This window comes from Oncorhynchus keta, chromosome 2, assembly GCF_023373465.1.
Source record: "Oncorhynchus keta strain PuntledgeMale-10-30-2019 chromosome 2, Oket_V2, whole genome shotgun sequence".
Lineage (NCBI taxonomy): Eukaryota > Metazoa > Chordata > Actinopteri > Salmoniformes > Salmonidae > Oncorhynchus > Oncorhynchus keta.
In genome coordinates this window covers 31,171,609-31,193,514 of record NC_068422.1, presented here as the reverse complement: position 1 = coordinate 31,193,514, position 21,906 = coordinate 31,171,609, and the positions used below count along the sequence as shown (strand labels likewise).

The following is a 21,906-nucleotide window of genomic DNA, read 5'->3' as shown; positions in this document are numbered from 1 at the left end:
TTGCGTATTAGTTGGCTAGCTCGGGCTATCCATTCATTTCCGACTTGTCAGTTAGCTAACTAGCCAATGCTGAAACTTGTCTGCATGTCGTTTTGATATACTTAAGGCACAAGGGGGTGTGGTATATGGCCAATATACCACGGTTAAGGGCGGTTCTTAACCACGACGCAGCCCTTAGCAACCCCCCAAAGTGCCTTATTGCTATTATAAACTCGTTAGTAATGCAATTAGAGCAGTAAAAATAAATGTTTTGTCATACCCATGGTATACAGTCTGATATACCATGGCCGTTAGCCAATCTGCATCACCCAGTTTATAATTGTGTATTGATCATGACAAACATTACTTTAAATGATTCCCAGAAGAGTTGTCTATAGACCATAGCCAAGTCTTCTATAGCAGGGTTTTCCAAACTCGGTCATCATGCTCCCTCCCGTGCACGTTTTGGTTCTTGCCCTAACACTACACAGCTGATTCAAATAACCAACTCATCATCAACCTTTGATTGTTTTGAGTCGGCTGTCTAGTGCTAAGGCAAAAGCCAAAACGTGCCCCCAGGACCAAGTTTGGGGAAACCCTGTTCTAATAGCATGGCTAACTATAGAAGCATGGTTAGCCCAGTGTTTCCTCGCTTGTCGTTGTGCGTGCTGTCGTTCACGTGTGTCAGTGCTATTTCTGTGTCATCCTGACAGTCCTGGCTGTGGAGCACAAGAATGGCTTCTTTGTTGTAGCAAGAACTGCCAATGAGCAGCTGATGAACTGCAGTTAAACTGAGTGAGCTAGAACAGACAGCAACAGCGTTTCACTCCTGTGTGAAATGGCTTCACAGACAAAAGAGTGCCACACAGTTCATTTTTATTTAAACATTTAGCGAAATAGAGTAGCATTGCTCAATTAGTATATTCTTTTAGGGGCGGGAAATAATTGGTAGCAAAAAGGGAGGGTAATTGAAAACAATGCCATTGGTGACTCTGGTATTCCTTTTCTGTGAGCAGATTTTCTTTTCAGTTCTCCTGCCTGTGGCAAAAGGAAAGGACATTGCTTTGGTTTGGCACCACAGTGCACTGCTCACCTGCCTTCCACTCTACAGCGGTAACTGCCACCAACCCTTGAAGTGTATAATAAACTATAATATAAACTAGTAGGTTTAATATGTTGTCAGTTTAGGTAGTATACAAAGGATACATTTATCAAAAGGGATTGAGCTTAAATAGTGTATTTTTGCATGGTTATGAGCTGGTAAATGTTGAGTATCCTCCAGGTATGAAAATAATGCCATCAGGTTTCCTATCAGTCCTACATGCGTATGAAAATAAAGTTGGATTTGAAGAGCTTCAGTTCAGTAATGGCTTGTGTGTCTATAGTCCAGGTGGGAAAGAACACTGATACTATCACATGCTTCTGAATTATCTGCACAAAGCTGAATTTAACTTCACTATACACACATGCCAACTTTTAGTATTCCTTTTTTCTCCCTGGCTTTCTCATAACATGTTCTCTGTTCTCTCAGCCAAAGACCAAAGACTTGGGTTCATCTCCACGCCTTTGTCTGTCAAAGTATCTAACACTTCCAACTGTGTTACCTAGGCCTGCTGTGCTGATTTAAATGCTATTTCAGTCATGTGGAACTAATGAACTGAATATGTATTTCGCCCTGGCTTTTATTTCCAAAGTACCCCATCCGAAGCAGGAGAGAAGCTAGCAATGGGGCGTTTACTGGGAACTCGCCATGAATAGGATTTTTATGTTCACACCACTCCTTGCCAACTGTCATAATAAAGGGGCTCGATGTTTGGAGTTGCTGCCTGTCAGGGTGACTGGCTGTGTGTTGGTTGCATGAGCAAACCACACACACTCCACAGTACCGTATGTACCAGTCTCCTATTACAGGCCCAACCGTGACTGTTATAAACCAGCCCTCAGGCTATTCCGAGAACCCACAATGTTTTTTACATGGTGATCCACCCCATGTCAGATTCAGCAACCAAATCCCTGGAAAGGGAGACTGAAATAGATTTTGGATGATAAATGTGAGTGTGCACCTTTTGGCTGTTTAAACAGGATTGTATAAAGGGTTGAAGTACATGCTTGCAGAGGGTGTGTGTGTTGGTGAGCGGGAGCGTGTCCTGTCACCAAAGTTGGGTAGTGGGGTGAAGGCAGGTTGGGTAGTGGGGTGAAGGCAGGGGAAGCTCTGATAGTTCCACCAGATTTATCGCCTGAGAGGAACTGCTCGCAAACTGCTCACAAATCAGAGGGATGACTTGCACCATGTGGAAAAACATTGATACTGCTGCTACACCTTTTTTATCCAATGCACAGGGGATTATTTAATATTCTTTGTGAAGAGGTATCTGTTGCTACTTTGCAGGAATGTTTTGCTAATTTTGGATAGGACAATTTCTCTTAGGAGTAGTATTGATTTTTCCCTTAAAGAGATTAACCAGTACTTTTGTATACTTTCTCGGCAGTAGTTTTGAAAGTAGCGCTCACGAGCCAAAAGTGGTCCCCGAATGACATGTGCACCACGTCATTGCTTTCTGGCTCTGCTGTGTGTGCATCTTGCTAGAGTTGCACACAAGTTCCTGAGCATGTCTTTTAAAATCTTGATGAAGTTATGATAGTCGCAACGTGATAAGAGTACAACTATATAAATGTCTGGGAAATGGTGAAGAGCGCGGTTCTTTTCATCTTGTCATATGACCCATACGCTATAGCCAGAGAGCACGGTCTGGGAATGTAAGTCACAGAGCTATTCCAGTACAATGCCCTTATGTCCACCTCAATTTGGATTTGGTGGTGTAATCAAGATCATATAGACCCCATTCTAACGTAAAGGGTGACCGCTGCACTACTTCAAAATGCTTTCTCACTACTGTCTGATCTCTTGGGAATGATGGTAATGGGACAGCTTTAGATGTATAGGGTGACTACAAGGGCAAAGCAACTTCTAATCTCAACAGTTGTCAGTCCGTATTTGCCTTAGGGCCAGAAGTAGTTATGATTGGCTTATGAGTTTTACAACTTGACATAAGGGTATAATGTTAGTCATAAAGCCCAATTTCCACTGCAATAGTAATGTTGTCCACCAGGCGGCTCTCTGTTGAACCATCTGTTTTCACAGAGCCTCAGAGTGGAACTTGACTAGAAGTCTATGGCAGAAGTGAACGAAACAACTGCTGGTTTTAATTCGCTGATATCAGTCCATCACCATCTTGCATATCCCTTAGAACCTTGCCCCCCCTACATTGTGGACGTCAATGCACGAGCAGCGCAAGTGATTTTAAACAAGGTAGTGAGTACAAAAAAACGGGAAGTACACATCTTGGAAATCATTTTCACATATATTCTTTTGAGTGGCACCAATGGCTCAGACCGAAATCAACAACCTGATCACCTAAATGTGAAGGACATATGTCGCGCTGCATGAGACAAATGGTGGTCACACCAGATACTGACTTTTTCTGATCAACGCCCCTGCCTTTTTTTGTAAGATATCTGTATTCTCAGTCATGTGACTTTTTTTTTTTTTTACCTTTTATTTAACTAGGCAAGTCAGTTAAGAACAAATTCTTATTTTCAATGACGCCCTAGAAACAGTGGGCAGAACGACAGATTTTGTACCTTGTCAGCTCAGGGGTTTGAACTTGCAACCTTCCGGTTACTAGTCCAACGCTCTAACGCTCTAACCACTAGGCTACGCGGCCTAATGAATTAATTTAAATTGACTGAATTTGATATGAACTGTAACTCAGTCAAATCTTTGAAATAGTTGCATTTGAACAAAAATAGTGTTTTGTAGGCCAGACATTTGTGAGAAGACTGATTTTTCAGGATGTCTCGTGGTCTTACAAACACTGCTTTAGCTCTGCCACCTTGCACCACAAGTGGGGATGGCTAGCATCAGTGGACGTGGTGGATTGAGATGCAGACCATGCAACAAACGGCTTAAACAGGTGGATGTTTTTATTATGCTAATTCAATTTTGTCTCTAGGGGTTAAGCAAAATAAGAGCCAGAATAAAAATCTATGGTGCACCGCTGTACTGTTCACAACCTTGGAGACCACATTCTCTGAAAAACCAAGCACACGATGAGAATCCACTTGGTAACATCATAATGAAACGTGCAGCAGACCCATTACTGTGTTTGTCTTCCTCTACAATGGTCCCTAACAATAAGTATGCTCACATGTATGGCTGACATTACACACAGTCCAGTGGATTGTGGGTTCTCATGTGATCCCAGTGAGACATTCTAAAATACTGTCCAGTGTAGAACACTCACAATGACCTGCATTCAATACTCTTAACCAATGACAGTGCATTCCAATGACCATTTCCTCATGACAACTTCATTATCTATTAGGCACATTTTCAATCTAAAGAGGCTTAGTCTGTTCCTTAATGGTATCCATAACTTATGGCAATGCTTATGAGATGCATTGTGAGATGGGCTGTGGGATGCTTGGAGTTCCAGTTTTTTCTTCCATGTATAAAGTGAAATTCTGTTCATAGTTCCACCCTTTCAGTAACTCAAATCTTGGATTTAGGCTAACCCTGCACTTCTCTAACCAAGTGTAATTCAAAATAAATGTTTCTCAGAAGAAAATAGTGCTGATTACAGTACAATCTGTGGCTGGCTTGTATGATACATTTGAGTTATGTGCATATTTGGCTACAATGTTTTGGTTTGTTGATGACAGTATTGTGTTGATAAGGTTTTGAAGGTCGTCTTCTGGCTTTTTAAAAATCATATTATGAAATGCTGGAGCTGCATAGGCTACTTTGTGGTTTGGTATAATGTCAGCTGTTTTAACCACTGGTATTTCTATTGTTGCCTACATATGCTGCTTATCTTAAATTAAGACCATTTTCCTGGCAAGCAAGGACTTGGTTTATCTTTAGGTTACAAATGTAGTAGGTAGAAAATAGAAATAGATGATGTTTGTCTGAGATGTCATATTGGTGACATGCTCTTATGTTTATTTGGTCATACATTTTTCTTTTTAAAGTAGCCTAACCGTAAACAGATATTTGAGAACAAATACCTGCTGAATCTGTAGGGTTTTCCTTAGTATCCCTTAGGCCAGGGGTGTCAAAGTCAAATGGACGGAGGGCCAAATAAAAAATTTGGCTACAAGCCGAGGGCCGGACTGTTCGAATGTTCATTGAAAAAATTTTAAATGACGCATATAGTCTAGTGAACCTAATTGAACCTACTGAAAACCTAACAAATATATTCCAATATGATCAGATAAATAAAGCAATATTTTCTTATGGCTCTGTCAGTAATCTTTAATTTTCAACAGACACAAAAGACAAATTTCCTTTATATAAAAATCCCCATAACATGAACATTAAATGAAAGAAACCGGTATTCAAGGCACCATCAGTAGCCTATATTTTCTATTTTAGCAAAAGTGGGCTAAATTTACTTCAAAGAAAAAAAACAATAATAGCAATTTTCTATCATCCACTCAACTGAAATATTTTTAAAATATAATTGGATTGAAATACAATAAAATAAAGTGCAAAAATCTATTAATCAAAAACAACACTTTGTTTAAGGAGAAGTAACATGCAGTGAAAACAAATATTAAACTTTAACTTTTAAACTTGAACTGAGTAAAAACTCTAAATATGTGATTGCACAGTAATGTTCACTTGTTTGAGGTTGAGGGTGATACTTGGTGGTGTCCCATCTTTTCCACAAGTTCATCAATGTTCGGGGTAAGGCTCTGAGCTGAGGAAATCCTCAGAATTGAGTGGAGGTGTTCAGCAGTAAGTCGACTTCTGTGTGATGTTTTGTTCAAGTTCATCAAAGAAAACAGTTGTTCACACAGGTATGTGCTGCCAAACATAGACAACGTTTGAGCAGCCTGGATGCGCAGCTGGGGCATTGTGTCGGGAGGAAACGGGCGAACTCCGCAGCACCCACTGCCGCATATTTTGCCCTCAGTGCATCATTGCATTGGAGGTCAATCAACTCCATTTGGAGGTTTGGTGGTGAGCTTTCCACGTCAACAGCAAATGGGTTACCGAGCAGTTCCAACCTGCTTTTTTGTGCTTCAAAGTCAGCAAATCGGCGTCGAAAGTCAGCGGCAAGCATACCTATTTTATCAGCCAACTGTGCGCTCGGGAACGCACTGGTAGAGAGCTTCTCTTTCATGGTCTGGCAGCTGGGAAAGTGGCTCAAATTTTCTTTCCGCATCTGCGTCTCCCACAGAGTCAGTTTGGTTTTAAATGCCTTCACTGTACTGTACATATCAGAGATGACACGATCCCGACCCTGCAGCTGCAAGTTCATTGCATTCAGATGACTCGTAATGTCACACAGAAAAGCCATTTCACACAGAAACATTTCGTCTCGGAGTTGTGTTGTGTCTTTCCCTTTGCTGTCCAAGAACAGACAAATCTCCTCACAAAGCTCGAAACATCTTTGAAGCACCTTTCCCTGGCTTAGCCATCGCACCTCTGTGTGATAAGGCAAATCACCATGCTCCGTTTCTAACTCCGTCAGAAATGCCTTGAACTGGCGGTGATTCAAACCTTTGGCTCTGATAAAGTTAACTGTGCGCGTGATGATGCTCATTACATGCTCCATTTTCAAGGCTTTACCGCACAACGCTTCCTGGTGTATGATACAATGATAAGCTGTCAGCTCACCTGTCGCGTTTTCCTCTTGCATCTTTTCCCGTATCTTCGCCACCAGTCCGCTCCTGTGTCCACACATCGCAGGTGCTCCGTCGGTTGTCAAACCCACAAGTTTTTCCCAAGGCAGCTCCATCTCATTTACACATCTTGACACCTCTTCATACAAATCATGCCCCGTAGTTGTGCCATGCATAGGACGTAAAGCCAAAAACTCCTCTCACGCTTAGGCTGGAGTCCACTCCGCGGATGAAAATTGACAACTGGGCAATGTCAGAAATGTCGGTGCTCTCATCCACAGCCAAGGAATATGCAATGAAATCTTTTCCCTTTTTCACAAGCTGCTCTTTTAGATTGATGGACAACTGGTCTACTCTCTCGGCAATGGTGTTTCTGCTCAGACTCACATTTAAAAAGAGTTGCCTTTTTTCTGGGCAAACTTCGTCACAAACTTTAATCATGCAGTTTTTGATGAAATCCCCCTCCGTAAATGGCCGGGCTGATTTAGCGATCTCTTCTGCCAAAATAAAACTGGCCTTGACAGCAGCCTGGCCTTGTGATTTGGCTTTTTTGAACAGAGCCTGTCGAGATTTGAGGCCTCGTTTTAATTCCTCTGCCTTTTGTAGCCTTTGTTCCATGTCCATATTCTGTTTTTGTCCGCGTGTTTCGTTTCATAATGTCGTCTCAGATTATACTCTTTCAGTACCGCCACACTTTCTCCACACAGAAGACACACAGGTTTTCCAGCTACCTCCGTGAACAAATACTCCGACTCCCACCTTGTTTGAAACCCCGGTTCTCAGTGTCCACCTTCCGTTTTGCCATTTTTGATGGGTATCTGAAAGTTAATTTTACTGTGATGCTGACAACTGCTGTGCCAATAAATATTGAAATGAAGCAGCCTACTGCTCGGTGCGTCACCGTTGCATTGTGGGAAATGTAGTATTGGTGCGTGTAAAAGATCTGCGGGCTGCCGGCTTGCTGCGGTCTGCGGGCCGGTTCTAATAATAAATCAAGATCATCCCAGGGGCCGTAAAAAACCTTCTCGCGGGCCGGATGTGGCCCGCGGGCCTTGACTCTGACATATGTGCCTTAGGCAAACTACAATAGTTAGACAGGAAATTGAATTGTAACTGGCTGGTGATGAACCTGTGGAATGAAATGTAAATCAATTATTGGAGATACGATGTGGAAAAGTTATGAAAATATAACAATGCATTTTGTTAGATTTTATTAAATGAAAAATATAGATCACCAGGGGAAAAAAACAGGTTGATTTCATTCTCCTGAACTTTATCCTGTTTTGCTTGAATATTGTTGCTTTAGGAAGGGGCCTCTAAAAATACTAGGCTAATTTATGAAAATGTCTCGTTTTCAGAATCCGTGCCACATTTTGACTGAAGAGTTGGTTCCTGCAATACTTCAGGAAAATGACAGCCATCAACGCTCCACGGGACAAGTGAGTGCATTGACTTAAAACTTTTTGCTTCTGCCTGCAATCATTCAATGCTGTGTGGATATGTATTTTATGGATACAACTGGTATACATATAGAGTGGGGCAAAAAAGTATTTAGTTAGCCACCAATTGTCAGCCACCAACTTAAAAAGATGAGAGGCCTGTAATTTTCATCATAGGTACACTTCAACTATGACAGACAAAATGAGAAAAGAAATCAGGAAAATCACATTGTAGGACTTTTTGCAAATTATGGTGTAAAATAAGTATTTGGTCACCTACAAACAAGCAAGATTTCTGGCTCTCACAGACCTGTAACTTCTTCTTTAAGAGGCTCCTCTCCTCTGTCCTCCACTCGTTACCTGTATTAATGGCACTTGTTTGAACTTGTTATCATTATAAAAGACACCTGTCACAACCTCAAACAGTCACACTCCAAACTCCACTATGGCCAAGACCAAAGAGCTGTCAAAGGACACCAGAAACAAAATTGTAGACCTGCACCAGGCTGGGAAGACTGAATCTGCAATAGGTAAGCAGCTTGGTTTGAAGAAATCAACTGTGGGAGCAATTATTAGGAAATGGAAGACATACAAGACCACTGATAATCTCCCTCGATCTGGGGCTCCACACAAGATCTCACCCCGTGGGGTCAAAATGATCACAAGAACGGTGAGCAAAAATCTCAGAACCACACGGGGGGACCTAGTGAATGACCTGCAGAGAGCTGGGACCAAAGTAACAAAGCCTACCATCAGTAGCACACTATACCGCCAGGGACTCAAATCCTGCAGTGCCAGACGTGTCCCCCTGCTTAAGCCAGTACATGTCCAGGCCCGTCTGAAGTTTGCTAGAAAGCATTTGGATGATCCAGAAGAAGATTGGGAGAATGTCATATGGTCAGATGAAACCAATATATAACTTTTTGGTAAAAACTCAACTCGTCGTGTTTGGAGGACAAAGAATGCTGAGTTGCATCCAAAGAACACCATACCTACTGTGAAGCATGGGGGTGGAAACATCATGCTTTGGGGCTGTTTTTCTGCAAAAGGACCAGGACGACTGATCCGTGTAAAGGAAAGAATGAATGGGGCCATGTATCGTGAGATTTTGAGTGAAAACCTCTTTCCATCAGCAAGGGCATTGAAGATTAAACGTGGCTGGGTCTTTCAGCATGACAATGATCCCAAACACACCGCCCGGGCAACGAAGGAGTGGCTTCGTAAGAAGCATTTCAAGGTCCTGGAGTGGCCTAGGCAGTCTCCAGATCTCAACCCCATAGAAAAGCTTTGGAGGGAGTTGAAAGTCTGTGTTGCCCAGCAACAGCCCCAAAACATAACCGCTCTAGAGGAGATCTGCATGGAGGAATGGGCCAAAATACCAGCAACGGTGTGTGAAAACCTTGTGAAGACTTACAGAAAACAAAGTACCTCTGTCATTGCCAACAAAGGGTATATAACAAAGTATTGAGAAACTTTTGTTATTGATCAAATACTTATTTTCCACCATAATTGGCAAATAAATTCATCAAAAATCCTACAATGTTATTTTCTGGATATTTTTTTCTCATTTTGTCTGTCATAGTTGAAGTGTACCTATGATGAAAATGACAGGCCTCATCTTTTTATCTTTTTAAGTGGGAGAACTTGCACAATTGGTGGCTGACTAAATACTTTTTTGCCCCACTGTACTAACATTACTGGTGTTTTTGTCAGGTATAATGCAGTGTGGATCATTTTTTTCATCCTTGGCTTGGGAACCCTCCTGCCATGGAATTTCTTCATGACTGCAACCATGGTAACTGTTCTTCATTCTTCTACAACTGTTTCCTTATGATAACCATGAGAAATCAGACTTGGAGCTGTAGTCTAGTCGAACAATATGCTGTTAAGGCACACAGACTGAGTTCCTATTTCTTTAAACGGGTAATAGAACTGGTCTTAAATAATACACCTACTCTAACCAAAGGGAGCTTCTGGAGCTGCCTCGAGGGACGACATGTTTATTGAGGCCACTTTTGTAAACGGCTACAAACCCCTGGTTCATCACAGGGGGAGTTCAAACTTTTAGCAATATCCTTAATCCCTGCACTGGCCCTGGACAGCAGGCTAGCATTATGAAAACATTGACTCTCATTAGTTTTGGTTACGAGCTGACCCCCAAGCCTCTCTCTCCTTTACCCTGTTCTCTTTAGTACTTCACCAACAGACTGAAGGACCCGGCCGTTGAGGGCTCAGCCATTCTGACAGCCAACACTACAGTGGTGGAGGGAGACACGAGGAGCATCCTAGAGTCCAAGTTCAACAACGTGATGACCCTGTGCGCCATGGTGCCCCTGCTCATCTTCACCTGCCTCAACTCCTTCATCCACCAGAGGTATAGTTAGAACTAATGGTCACTATAACCTACTGTAACCTCTAGGAAACCCAGGACTCACTTCAAACCACACCTCATTCATCTTAAAAGCACATTGAATTGATACCCCACTTTTATCCTCAATCCCTGCCTGTTTACATGTCCCCTTATCCTCACTCAATGCATTTTCCTCACAGGCCCCTAAACAACCATAGTTCTCACCCTAACCCTGAATGGTGCCTCATGTAAACCTAACTAATCTCTGCTAATCAAGGTTTTTGTCTGCATGAAAAGTCTTGTATGGGCCTCCAAAGTATTTGGCGGCAGAGCTTATGTCCAAACTATCCTTTTTGGGATGTAAAAAATTCAGTATTATCTTAAAATCACTAAAACCAGATGTAGTATGTGGAAAATATAATGGACCTATATACAGTACCAGTCAAAAGTTTGGACACACCTACTCATTCAAGGGTTTTTCTTTATTTGACTATTTTCTACATTGTAGAATAATAGTGATGACATCAAAACTATGAAATAACACATGGAATCATGTAGTAACCAAAAAATTGTTAAACAAATCAAAATATATTTGAGATTCTTCAAATTAGCCATGATGATATCTTTGCACACTCTTGGCATCCTAGACCTGCATTGCTTGTTGTTTGGGGTTTTAGGCTGGGGTTCTGTACGGCACTTTGAGATATCAGCTGATGTACGAAGGGCTATAGAAATAAATTTGATTTGATTTGTTGGGTCATTGTCCTGTGGAAAAACAAATGATTGTCCGAAGTGCAAACCAAATGGGATGGCGTATCGCTGCAGAATGCTGTGGTAGCCATGCTGGTTAAGTAAGCCTTGAATTCTAAATCAGACAGTGTCACCAGCAAAGCACCATCACACCACCTCCATGCTTCATGGTGGGAACTACACATGCAGGGATCATCCGTTCACCTACTCTGTGTCTCACAAAGACATGGCGGTTGGTACCAAAAATCACAGATTTCCATCAGTCTAATGTCCATTGCTCGTGTTTCTTGGCCCAAGCAAGTCTCTTCTTATTATTGGTGTCCTTTTAGTAGTGGTTTCTTTGCCACTTTGACCATGAAGGCTTGAATCATGCAGTCTCCTCTGAAAAGTTGATGTTGAGATGTGTATGTTACATGAACTCTGAATCATTTATTTGGTCTGCAATTTCTGAGGCTGGAAACTCTAATGAACTTATCATCTGCAGCAGAGGTAACTCTGGGTCTTCCTTTCCTGTGGCGGTCCTCATGAGAGCCAGTCATGAGCCAGTCATTTCATCATAGCGCTTGATGGTTTTTGCAACTGCACTTGAAGAAACTTTCGAAGTTCTTCAAATGTTACAGCTTGACTGACCTTCATGTCTTAAAGTAATGTATGTTTCTCTTTGCTTATTTGAGCGGTTCTTGCCATAATATGGACTTGGTCTTTTATCAAATAGGGATATCTTCTGTATTCCACAACTACCTTGTCACAACACAACTAATTGGCTCAAACACATTAAGAAGGAAAGAAATTTCACAACTGTTCTTTTAATAAGGCACACCTGTCAATTGAAATGCATTGCAGGTGAATACCTGCATACCATACGTAGAATGTATGCACACATGACTGTAAGTCGCTTTGGATAAAAAGCGTCTGCTAAATGGCATATATTTACCTCAACGAGCTGGTTGAGAGAATGCCAAGTGTGTGCAAAGCTGTCATCAAGGCAAAGGGTGGCTACTTTGAAGAATCTCACATGTAAATATATTTTGATTTGTTTAACACTTCTGGTTACTACATGATTCCATATGGGTTATTTCACAGTTTTCAAGAAAAACTGTGGAATGACTAGGTGTCTAAAATTATGGCTGGTACTGTCTGTACCATCACTCCTGTGTTCTAATGTCATGTTGTGTTAGCTAATCTAGTTTTATCAGTTTATCAGTAAAAAGCTAATTGATCATTAGAAAACCCTTTTACAATTATGTTAGCACAGTTGAAAAACTGGCCTTCTTTGGACTAGTTGAGTAATTTGGAGCATCAGCATTTGTGGGTTCGATTACAGGCTCAAAATGGCAAAAAAACAAATAACTTTCTCCCGAAACTCAGTCTATTCTTATTCTGAGAAATGAAGGCTATTCCATGCGAGAAATGGCAAAGAAACTGAAGATCTGGTACAATGCTGTGTACTACTCCCTTCACAGAACAGAGCAAACTGTCTCTAACCAGAATAGAAAGAGGAGTGGGAGGCCCCCGGTGCACAACTGAGCAAGAGGACAAGTACATTAGAGTGTCTAGTCTGAGAAACACGCCTCACAAGTCCTCAACTGGCAGCTTCATTAAATAGTGCCTGCAAAACACCAGTCTCAACATCAACAGTGAAGAGGCGACTCTGGGATGCTGGCCTTCTAGGCAGAGTTGCAAAGATAAAGCCATATCTCAGACTGGCCCATAAAAATAAAAGATTAAGATGGGCAAAAGAACAAACACTAGATGGAGGAAGATTAGAAAAAAATGTAATGGACAGACAAATCTGAGGTGTTCAGATCACAAAGAAGAATATTCGTAAGACACAGAAAAATGAAAATATGCTGGAGGAGTGCTTGAAGCCATCTGTCAAGCATGGTGGAGGCAATGTGATGGTCCGGGGTGCATTGGTGGTGGTAAAGTGGGATATACAGTGGGGAGAACAAGTATTTGATACACTGCCGATTTTGCAGGGTTTCCTACTTACAAAGCATGTAGAGGTCTGTCATTTTTTTCATAGGTACACTTCAACTGTGAGAGACGGAATCTAAAACAAAAATCCTGAAAATCACATTGTATGATTTTTAAGGAAATAATTAGCATTTTAATGCATGACATAAGTATTTGATACATCAGAAAAGCAGAACTTAATATTTGGTACAGAAACCTTTGTTTGCAATTACAGAGATCATACGTTTCCTGTAGTTCTTGACCAGGTTTGTTTGCACACACTGCAGCAATTTTGGCCCACTCCTCCATACAGACATTCTACAGATCATTCAGGTTTCGGGGCTGTCGCTGGGCAATACGGACTTTCAGCTCCCTCCAAAGATTTTCTATTGGGTTCAGGTCTGGAGACTGGCTAGGCCACTCCAGGACCTTGAGATGCTTCTTACGGAGCCACTCCTTAGTTGCCCTGGCTGTGTGTTTCGGGTCGTTGTCATGCTGGAAGACCCAGCCACGACCCATCTTCAATTCTCTTACTGCGGGAAGGAGGTTGTTGGCCAAGATCTTGCGATACATAACCCCATCCATCCTCCCCTCAATACGGTGCAGTCGTCCTGTCCCCTTTGCAGAAAAGCATCCCCAAAGAATGATGTTTCCACCTCCATGCTTCACGGTTGCGATGGTGTTCTTGGGGTTGTTGTACTCCTTCTTCTTCCTCCAAACACGGCGAGTGGAGTTTAGACCAAAAAGCTCTATTTTTGTCTCATCAGACCACATGACCTTCTCCCATTCCTCCTCTGGATCACCAAGATGGTCATTGGCAAACTTCAGACGGGTCTGGACATGCGCTGGGTTAAGCAGGGGAACCTTGCGTGCGCTGCAGGATTTTAATCCATGATGGCGTAGTGTGTTACTAATGGTTTTCTTTGAGACTGTGGTCCCAGCTCTCTTCAGGTCCTGCCGTGTAGTTCTGGGCTGATCCCTCACCTTCCTCATTATCATTGATGTCCCATGAGGTGATATCTTGCATGGAGCCCCAGACCGAGGTTGATTGACCGTCAACTTGACCTTCCATTTTCTAATAATTGCGCCAACAGTTGTTCCCTTCTCACCAAGCTGCTTGCCTATTGTTCTGTAGCCCATCCCAGCCTTGTGCAGGTCTACAATTGTATCCCTGATGTCCTGACACAGCTCTCTGGTCTTGGTCATTGTGGAGAGGTTGGAGTCTGTTTGTCTGTGGACAGGTGTCTTTTTATACAGGTAACGAGTTCAAATAGGTGCAGATAATACAGGTAATGAGTGGAGAACAGGAGGGCTTCTTAAAGAAAAACTAACAGGTCTGTGAGAGCCGGAATTCTTACTGGTTGGTAGGTGATCAAATAGTTATGTCATGCAATAAAATGCAAATTAATTAAAAATCATACAATGTGATTTTCTGGATTTTTGTTTTAGATTCCGTCTCTCACAGTTGAAGTGTACCTATGATAAAAAATTACAGACCTCGACATGCTTTGTAAGTAGGAAAACCTGCAAAATCGGCAGTGTATCAAATACTTGTTCTCCCCACTGTATGTACAGGGTAAAAGGGATCTTGAAGATGGAAGGCTATCACTCCATTTTGCAATGCCATGCCATACCCTGTGGACGGCGCTTAATTGGAGCTAATTTCCTCCGACAACAGGACAATGACCCAAAGCACAGTTCCAAACTATTTAGGGAAGAAGCAGTCAGATGGTATTCTGTCTATAGTGGAGTGGCCAGCACAGTCACCGGGTCTCAACCCTATTGAGCAGTTGTGGGAGCAGCTTGACCGTGTGGTACGTAAGAAATGCCCATTAATCCAATTTGTGGGAGGTGCTTCAGGAAGCATGGGGTGAAATCTCTTCAGATTACCTCAACAAATTCACAACTAGAATGCCAAAGGTCTGCAAGGCTGTAATTGCTGCAAATTGAGGATTCTTTGACAAAAGCAAAGTTTGACAATAATGAGCAAGGTAGAACAAATATTAGCAAAATAGAAAAAACAAATGAGTAGTTTTAAAAAACCTTACAGTTGAGCAAAGCTTAGTCTAAAATAAATTATTCATGCATCCTCCTTGCTGCGAATGAAAAAACAAATCATACCAATTTAAAATATTCTGTCAAAAGCAAGTTGAAGTGTTTCCCAAATTTGCTATTCTAATAGTGTTTATTGTCCTAAAGTTGCAGTTTTCAAATGGGAGCAATTGTGAAAGTAAGTCTCTAGGTGATTTTCCATCAGCTTTATTTTAAATGACCAATATTGTAAAACAATATCACAAATTGAGCAAACAATATCAAGATGGGAAAAGTCCAAAGAGAACTTACAGCTGAGCAAAGCTTATGAAAGAAACGGTGTACAGTAGGCCGATTTCCATAGCCTATTATTAGCCATTTTTAGAACCTAAATGGAACGTAAAAAAAGCCTAGGTCTAAAAGGAGAGGAAGATTAGGCAAAAATGCAAATCATTGAATAATTATCCAGTTCTTGGGACAGCAGACTTGCATGCTCTGCAGCTAGGGCCTTAATGATTTCTGGCGCATCGGACAAACACACACACACACACACACACACACACACTGATTTTATGCCACAGCTCCAATAAGCTCATGCTTGCGATCCTTTTTTAGCCGTCTTGTTTTTTGTGATTCTTTTTTTTTATGTTTGGAGGTGGGGGGTTTGCCAATAGGGGTCGCCAACCCTAGCCCCATAGCAAGATGTGTAGAATTGTAGAAAATGTGCTTTTAAACTGCATCATTTTGTCACTGCGGCCAAAAGAAGGGCCTCAAAATGTTGGTCTGCGACTGCAACATTGGCCACGCCACTCCACGCCCACCACCTAATCCCCATTTTGATCCAGGAAAAGACCTGTAACCCTCCCTCTCATTTCAACCCTGAGTAATGTATCGTTTTGACAAAATCGCAACATTATTGTTGCGCTAGTTGGCTGTGCCTGCACCAAAACTCCACTATTTTTCCTTCATAGCTTGTTCTCCATCTTTTTAAATAGGGAGCCAATTTGTTTTCAGCACTTATTTCCATGACTGATCAGAACTCGTTTTCTCATGGATCTCTCTTGTCCCTCCACAGCAGACATATGGTGAGCAATATGTTTGGAACATTGAATAGCAATAAAATCACTATCGAATCACAATACATAGAATTGTGAGAATCACAATGCATATCGTTTTGGAACCAAAGTATTGTGTGGTCCCTGGGGATTCCCAGCCCTCGTCGTCCACCGGTGACCTCCACTTCGGTCTAAGTAGTCGTAGGAATGTCATCTGCTTTTATCCTCCTTTCTCACTCTTACCTCACCTCTCCCCCAGGATTCCTCAGAATTGGCGTATCGCCGGCTGCCTGTCTGTGATCCTGGTGGTGTTTCTGTTGACGGCGGTGCTGGTCAAAGTGGACATGGGCCCTCTCCCTTTCTTCTCTCTCACCATCATCAAAATCATCTGCATCAATTGTAAGTGGACCCCAACCTACCTCATACCTAACACACCAAGCTCACACACACACACACACACAACTCATTCACCACTCACACCATCTGCTATGGAGTTGGCTTGTTTAAAATGGGACGTAAAACAGGATACGCTCACCCCCATTTTGCTCTCCTGTTGGTTTGATCCTGATGCCTGATGAGGAGCAGCTTCTCCAGCTGTTTAGGTTCCGCCAGAGGGGAGGACTGGGTGACCCAATTGGAATGCTTTGATGTTGATATGCGCACTCTCCCTGTGAAGACTGTGTATACTAGGAAGGGGGGTGAATGAAATAATGTTTTATGTAAAACAACCCTTGTGATGTTCTCATTTGTTTTTGCTTTGTCTCTGTGATGTGCCAACCCTACCTCTCTTGATCATCCTCCTATTTTGAGTATATCATGACCTTTTCTTCCAATAAAGTTTGTTCCCTTTCTTGCCTTCAAATGTATTACTCCCTCTATCCAACATCTACAATCGCTCATTCTCTCTCTAAATTGACTTAATTTTCTCCCCCCTCTCTCTCTCTACCCAGCGTTTGGGGCAGTGCTGCAAGGCAGTCTGTTTGGCCTGGCTGCAATGCTGCCGGCCTCCTACACCGCACCTATCATGAGTGGACAGGGTCTCGCTGGAACCTTCGCTGCCTTCTCCATGATCTGTGCCCTGGCCAGTATGTCTAACACTCGCAGCAGGTCCATAACTTCTATTCCAGGATGAGGATAGTAAGCACTTCCTGGTCATGACCCTGTGTTCTGTGTGTAGGTGGCTCAGCCCTGCAGGATAGTGCCTTTGGTTACTTCATCACTGCGTGCGTGGTCATCTTCCTGGCCATCCTGTCCTACCTCGCTCTGCCCAGTATGGTAAAACCTCCAACTAACACACTCTAATCCAGTGGCTCTCAACTCATTTTGTCCTCGGGACCCAAATTGAACCAAGTTGTCTGTCAATCCAATATTGACATGTTGATTTAAAAAATTTAAAAATTCAATCTGAAAAACTGTGGTTAATGCTAGTAAATATACCAATTATGTGACAAGGGAACAAGTCTCACCTTTCATTTTCAGTCCTTCAATTTTGTCCATGTTCTTGATGAAGAATGTTAAGCTCACTGGTTTGAGACCACAAGAAATATGGTTGAGGTTAAAATATAAAATCATTTTGATTTCTACACACTTTCGACCTGGTTTTAGTTGTTTAAGTTCAGACTGGAGTATTTTTCATTTAAAGAACTTGCGACCCATTCAAAACCATTTGGGTTGCTACCCACCAGTTTAGAATAGCTGCTCTAATCTACACAGAACATTGACCCCTAATGATCTGGTCTTCCTAATGGGATGCTCTGACCTCAAAATACTTTCAGGGTTATCTGAGGGAAGTCGTCATTGGCTCAACAAGGTTATCTGAGGGAAGTCGTTAGCAGGGTGTAGCACTCTAAAGCCCCCTGGCCTGTATCCATAATGTGTCCTCCTACTCAGCTATATGGACAGATTCAGTAACCTGATAATAATATGTAGGGATGTTAACCCCAGTGTTCTGGTTAAATTTCTAATCTGGCACTCATACCATCATAGCCACCTGGCTTCCAATTGGCTCATTTCATCCCCTCTCCTCCCCCTGTAACTCTTCCCCAGGTTGTTGCTGTAAGAAAAACGATGTTATCAGTCAACGTACCTGGTATAATAAGGATAAATAAATAATGTGGGTTGGCAAATGTGCTGAATTGTCTTAGTCTCTCCCTACCTCGCAGGAGTTTTTCCAGTACTACCTGGAAAGTAATGGATCCAAGCCAGCCGGCGGAGATGAGGAGAACAAGATGAACCTATTGAAAAAAGGTACAGTCAGCAGCTGGAATGACATGTAACAAGACTCGGCTTATAAAACCTGAAGCCATTGAAATGTGTTTCTCCTTTTGTGTGTAGTAGTGTACTCGGCTCAGGGCTCGCTGGATTATAGTATAACTATAGTTTGCTTGTTTATGTATGTTTCTTGATTTAATTCTCAGTTCTTCTTTAAATTAGCTTATTTTGCATCTCTATCTGTGTCAAGCTAACAACAAAAGAGGATGTGAGGAATCATACAGACTTTTGCGTTGTGTGACAGACAGCCCAGCAGAGAAGAGGCCAGTGGTCAGTCTGACAGAGGAGGAAGCCAAGCCCACGATATCTGTGTTTGCCATCTTTAAACAGGCAAGTGACCTGCACAAAGATAATATCAACTAAGTGGTCCTCCGAAGTGAGGAAATTGGTGGGGGGGCCTAAAACCACCCACTTATGTTGGACTTATTTTGTCCTGTGTTTGTAGATCTGGGTAATGGCCCTCTCTGTGTGCTTCGTGTTCACCATCACCATCGGAACTTTTCCTGCAGTCACAGTTGATGTCAGATCCACCATGGCCGATGGAGGTGCCTGGGGTGAGTGTGCTGAGGGAGCGTTTATGTTGTAAATGATTACACAAGTCTTTATTCACCTGTGTTTCGCTGTATAAATGGTGTGTGAAGAGAGTGACCAGCATACAGGCTCATAGCATTCATCCTCTATATAAAAAATAAAAAAACTAGCAAGGACAATGCCAAACATCTGCCCTTGCAATTTTGCTCAAATAGGTTCCAGTATTGATTTTAAGTCTGTGGACTTGTTATTCACCATGCGGTTTATTGTCCCTTTGTCGCCACAGATACATACTTCATCCCTGTGTCGTGTTTCCTGCTCTTCAACGTGATGGACTGGGCAGGAAGGAGTCTGACGGCCGTGTGTATGTGGGTGAGTCTTGAGGCCCTGAGCGCTAGTTCCACTGACACTGTCTCAAACAGACAACGGCTTGTTGGTGTAGATTCCTACTCAACATCTGTGCTCCCTTAAAATGGTTCCCCCTGGCCTGACCAATTGTTCCCCTTGGCCAACTTCTTTGACGTTTCACTGGACCATAGATCAGAATGTCTTGGCATCTCATCAATCTAAAAGTGAGAGGAGAATGATAGGCTAATGATTCCCATACAACAGTATAACATACAATGACATAACACTTTTGTTTAAAAATACCTTAACTTCTCAAAAATGTTAATCCAAATCTGATCCAGATTACTGCCTGGTGATTACATGACGTTATAGGGGTTGTAACCCCTCCTCCACACACCATCAAAGTGAATAGAATGGAATTATAGTTGGAAACCTTGTTGGGGAGTATGAGTGAAATGATGCTGAGACACCCGTCCAGTCGGATTTACAGAGCTAGACACAGCACCGAGACTGCCCTGGTAAGGGTCATCAATAAACTCCGTAAGGGTCATCCATAAACTCCTCATGAATACTGCCTCTGGGGCTGCCAGCATCCTTACACTGCTGGACCTCTGTGTAGTATTCAACAGGGTCAGCCACCCCATCTTGCTGGACCACATGGAGAAGCTCTTGGGGCCTGTCAGACACTGTCCTGGACTGGTTCAGGTCCTATCTCACTGATCGCTACTAGTTTGTAGCCATCCTAGTAGGTCAGACAGTTGTGGTCTGACAGGGAGTCCCTCAAGGCTCTGTCCTTGGGCTACTAATGTTTTATATCTGAATGCTGCCACTGGGAAACATCTTGAGGAAACAGACAGGGCTTTCGCTTTTATGCTGACAACATAAAAAGCTCTGTTTCCACAAGCACTGACATTGCCAATGCCACTACAAAGTCAGTGTGGAAGAGGTGAAAAAATTATTGTTGTCTATCAACAATGACAAGCCACCAGGGTCTGACAATCTAGATGGAAAATTACTGAGGATAATAGCAGACGATATTGCCACTCCTAGTTGCCACATCTTCAATTTAAGCCTACTAGAGAATGTGTGCCCTCAGGTCTGGAGGGAAGCTAAAGTAATTCCGCTACCCAAGAATAGTAAAGCCCCCTTTGGCTATTTGAGCAAGTAATCAGCCTGTTAATTATGTTTGACCAGATGCAATGCTATTTTACAGTAAACAAATTGACAACAGAATTTCAGCATGATTATAGTGAAGGACACTCAACAAGCACAGCACAACACAAATTACTGATGATTGGCTGAGAAAAATGTATGATAAAATTATTGTGGGGGCTGTCTTGTTAGACTTCAGTGCAGCTTTTGACATTATCGATCATAGTCTACTGCTGGAAAAACATGTGTTATGGCTGCTATAATGTGGATAAAGAGTTATTTGTCTAACAGAACACAGAGGGTGTTCTTTAATGGAAGCCTATCTAATATATTCCAGTTAGAATCAGGAATTCCCCAGGGTAGCCGTTTAGGCCCCTTGCTTTTTTCAATTTTTACTAACGACATGCCACTGACTTTGAGTAAAGCCAGAGTTTCTATGTATGCGGATGACTCAACACTATACACGTCAGCTACTACAGAGACTGAAATGACAGCAACACTTGACAACGTATTTGTCACGTGCGGCGAATACAACAGGCGTAGGTAGACCTTACAGTGAAATGCTTACTTACAGGCTCTAACCAATAGTGCAAAAAAGGTATTAGGTGAACAAAAGGTAGGTAAAGAAATAAAACAACAGTAAAAAGACAGGCTATAAAAGTAGCGAGGCTACATACAGTCAGGCTGACTGAGGTAGTATGTATATGTAGATATGGTTAAAGTGACTATGCATATATGATGAACAGAGAGTAGCAGTAGTGTAAAAGAGGGGTTGGCAGGTGGGACACAATGCAGATAGCCCGGTTAGCCCATGTGCGGGAGCACTGGTTGGTCGGCCCAATTGAGGTAGTATGTACATGAATGTATAGTTAAAGTGACTATGCATATATGATAAACAGAGAGTAGCAGCAGTGTAAAAAGAGGAGTTTGGGGGGCACACAATACAAATAGTCCGGGTAGCTATTTGATTACCTGTTCAGGAGTCTTATGGCTTGGGGGTAAAAACTGTTGAGAAGCCATTTTGTCCTAGACTTGGCACTCCGGTACCGCTTGCCATGCGGTAGTAGAGAGAACAGTCTGTGGCTGGGGTCTTTGACAACTTTTAGGGCCTTCCTCTGACACCGCCTGGTGTAGAGGTCCTGGATGGCAGGCAGCTTAGCCCCAGTGATGTACTGGGCCGTACGCGCTACCCTCTGTAGTGCCTTGCGGTCAGAGGCCGAGCAATTGCCGTACCGGGTAGTGATGCAACCAGGATGCTCTCTGTGTTGCAGCTGTAGAACCTTTTGAGGATCTCAGGACCCATGCCAGATCTGTCTATAATAAAGCGATGCTCTGCCTTCTTATCAACAAGGCA

The 21,906-nt window shown here is 42.5% G+C and overlaps 1 protein-coding gene across 3 annotated transcripts in view; it reads left to right on the top strand.

Moving 5' to 3' along the window:
• LOC118399267 (equilibrative nucleoside transporter 1-like) overlaps nucleotides 1-21,906 on the top strand; it is a 68,024-nt gene that overhangs the window by 36,831 nt on the left and 9,287 nt on the right. For 2 of the 3 annotated variants that reach the window (XM_035795205.1, XM_035795214.2), the window contains exons 2-11: nucleotides 8,028-8,108; nucleotides 9,822-9,903; nucleotides 10,301-10,482; nucleotides 16,510-16,649; nucleotides 17,201-17,335; nucleotides 17,428-17,525; nucleotides 18,413-18,497; nucleotides 18,712-18,851; nucleotides 18,967-19,075; nucleotides 19,339-19,424. In XM_035795205.1, coding sequence (XP_035651098.1) covers nucleotides 8,080-8,108; nucleotides 9,822-9,903; nucleotides 10,301-10,482; nucleotides 16,510-16,649; nucleotides 17,201-17,335; nucleotides 17,428-17,525; nucleotides 18,413-18,497; nucleotides 18,712-18,851; nucleotides 18,967-19,075; nucleotides 19,339-19,424 — 1,086 coding nt within the window. In that variant the 5' untranslated portion in view covers nucleotides 8,028-8,079. The remainder of the gene's footprint in view (nucleotides 1-8,027; nucleotides 8,109-9,821; nucleotides 9,904-10,300; nucleotides 10,483-16,509; nucleotides 16,650-17,200; nucleotides 17,336-17,427; nucleotides 17,526-18,412; nucleotides 18,498-18,711; nucleotides 18,852-18,966; nucleotides 19,076-19,338; nucleotides 19,425-21,906) is intronic. The other variant, XM_035795224.2, reaches the window with a different exon arrangement.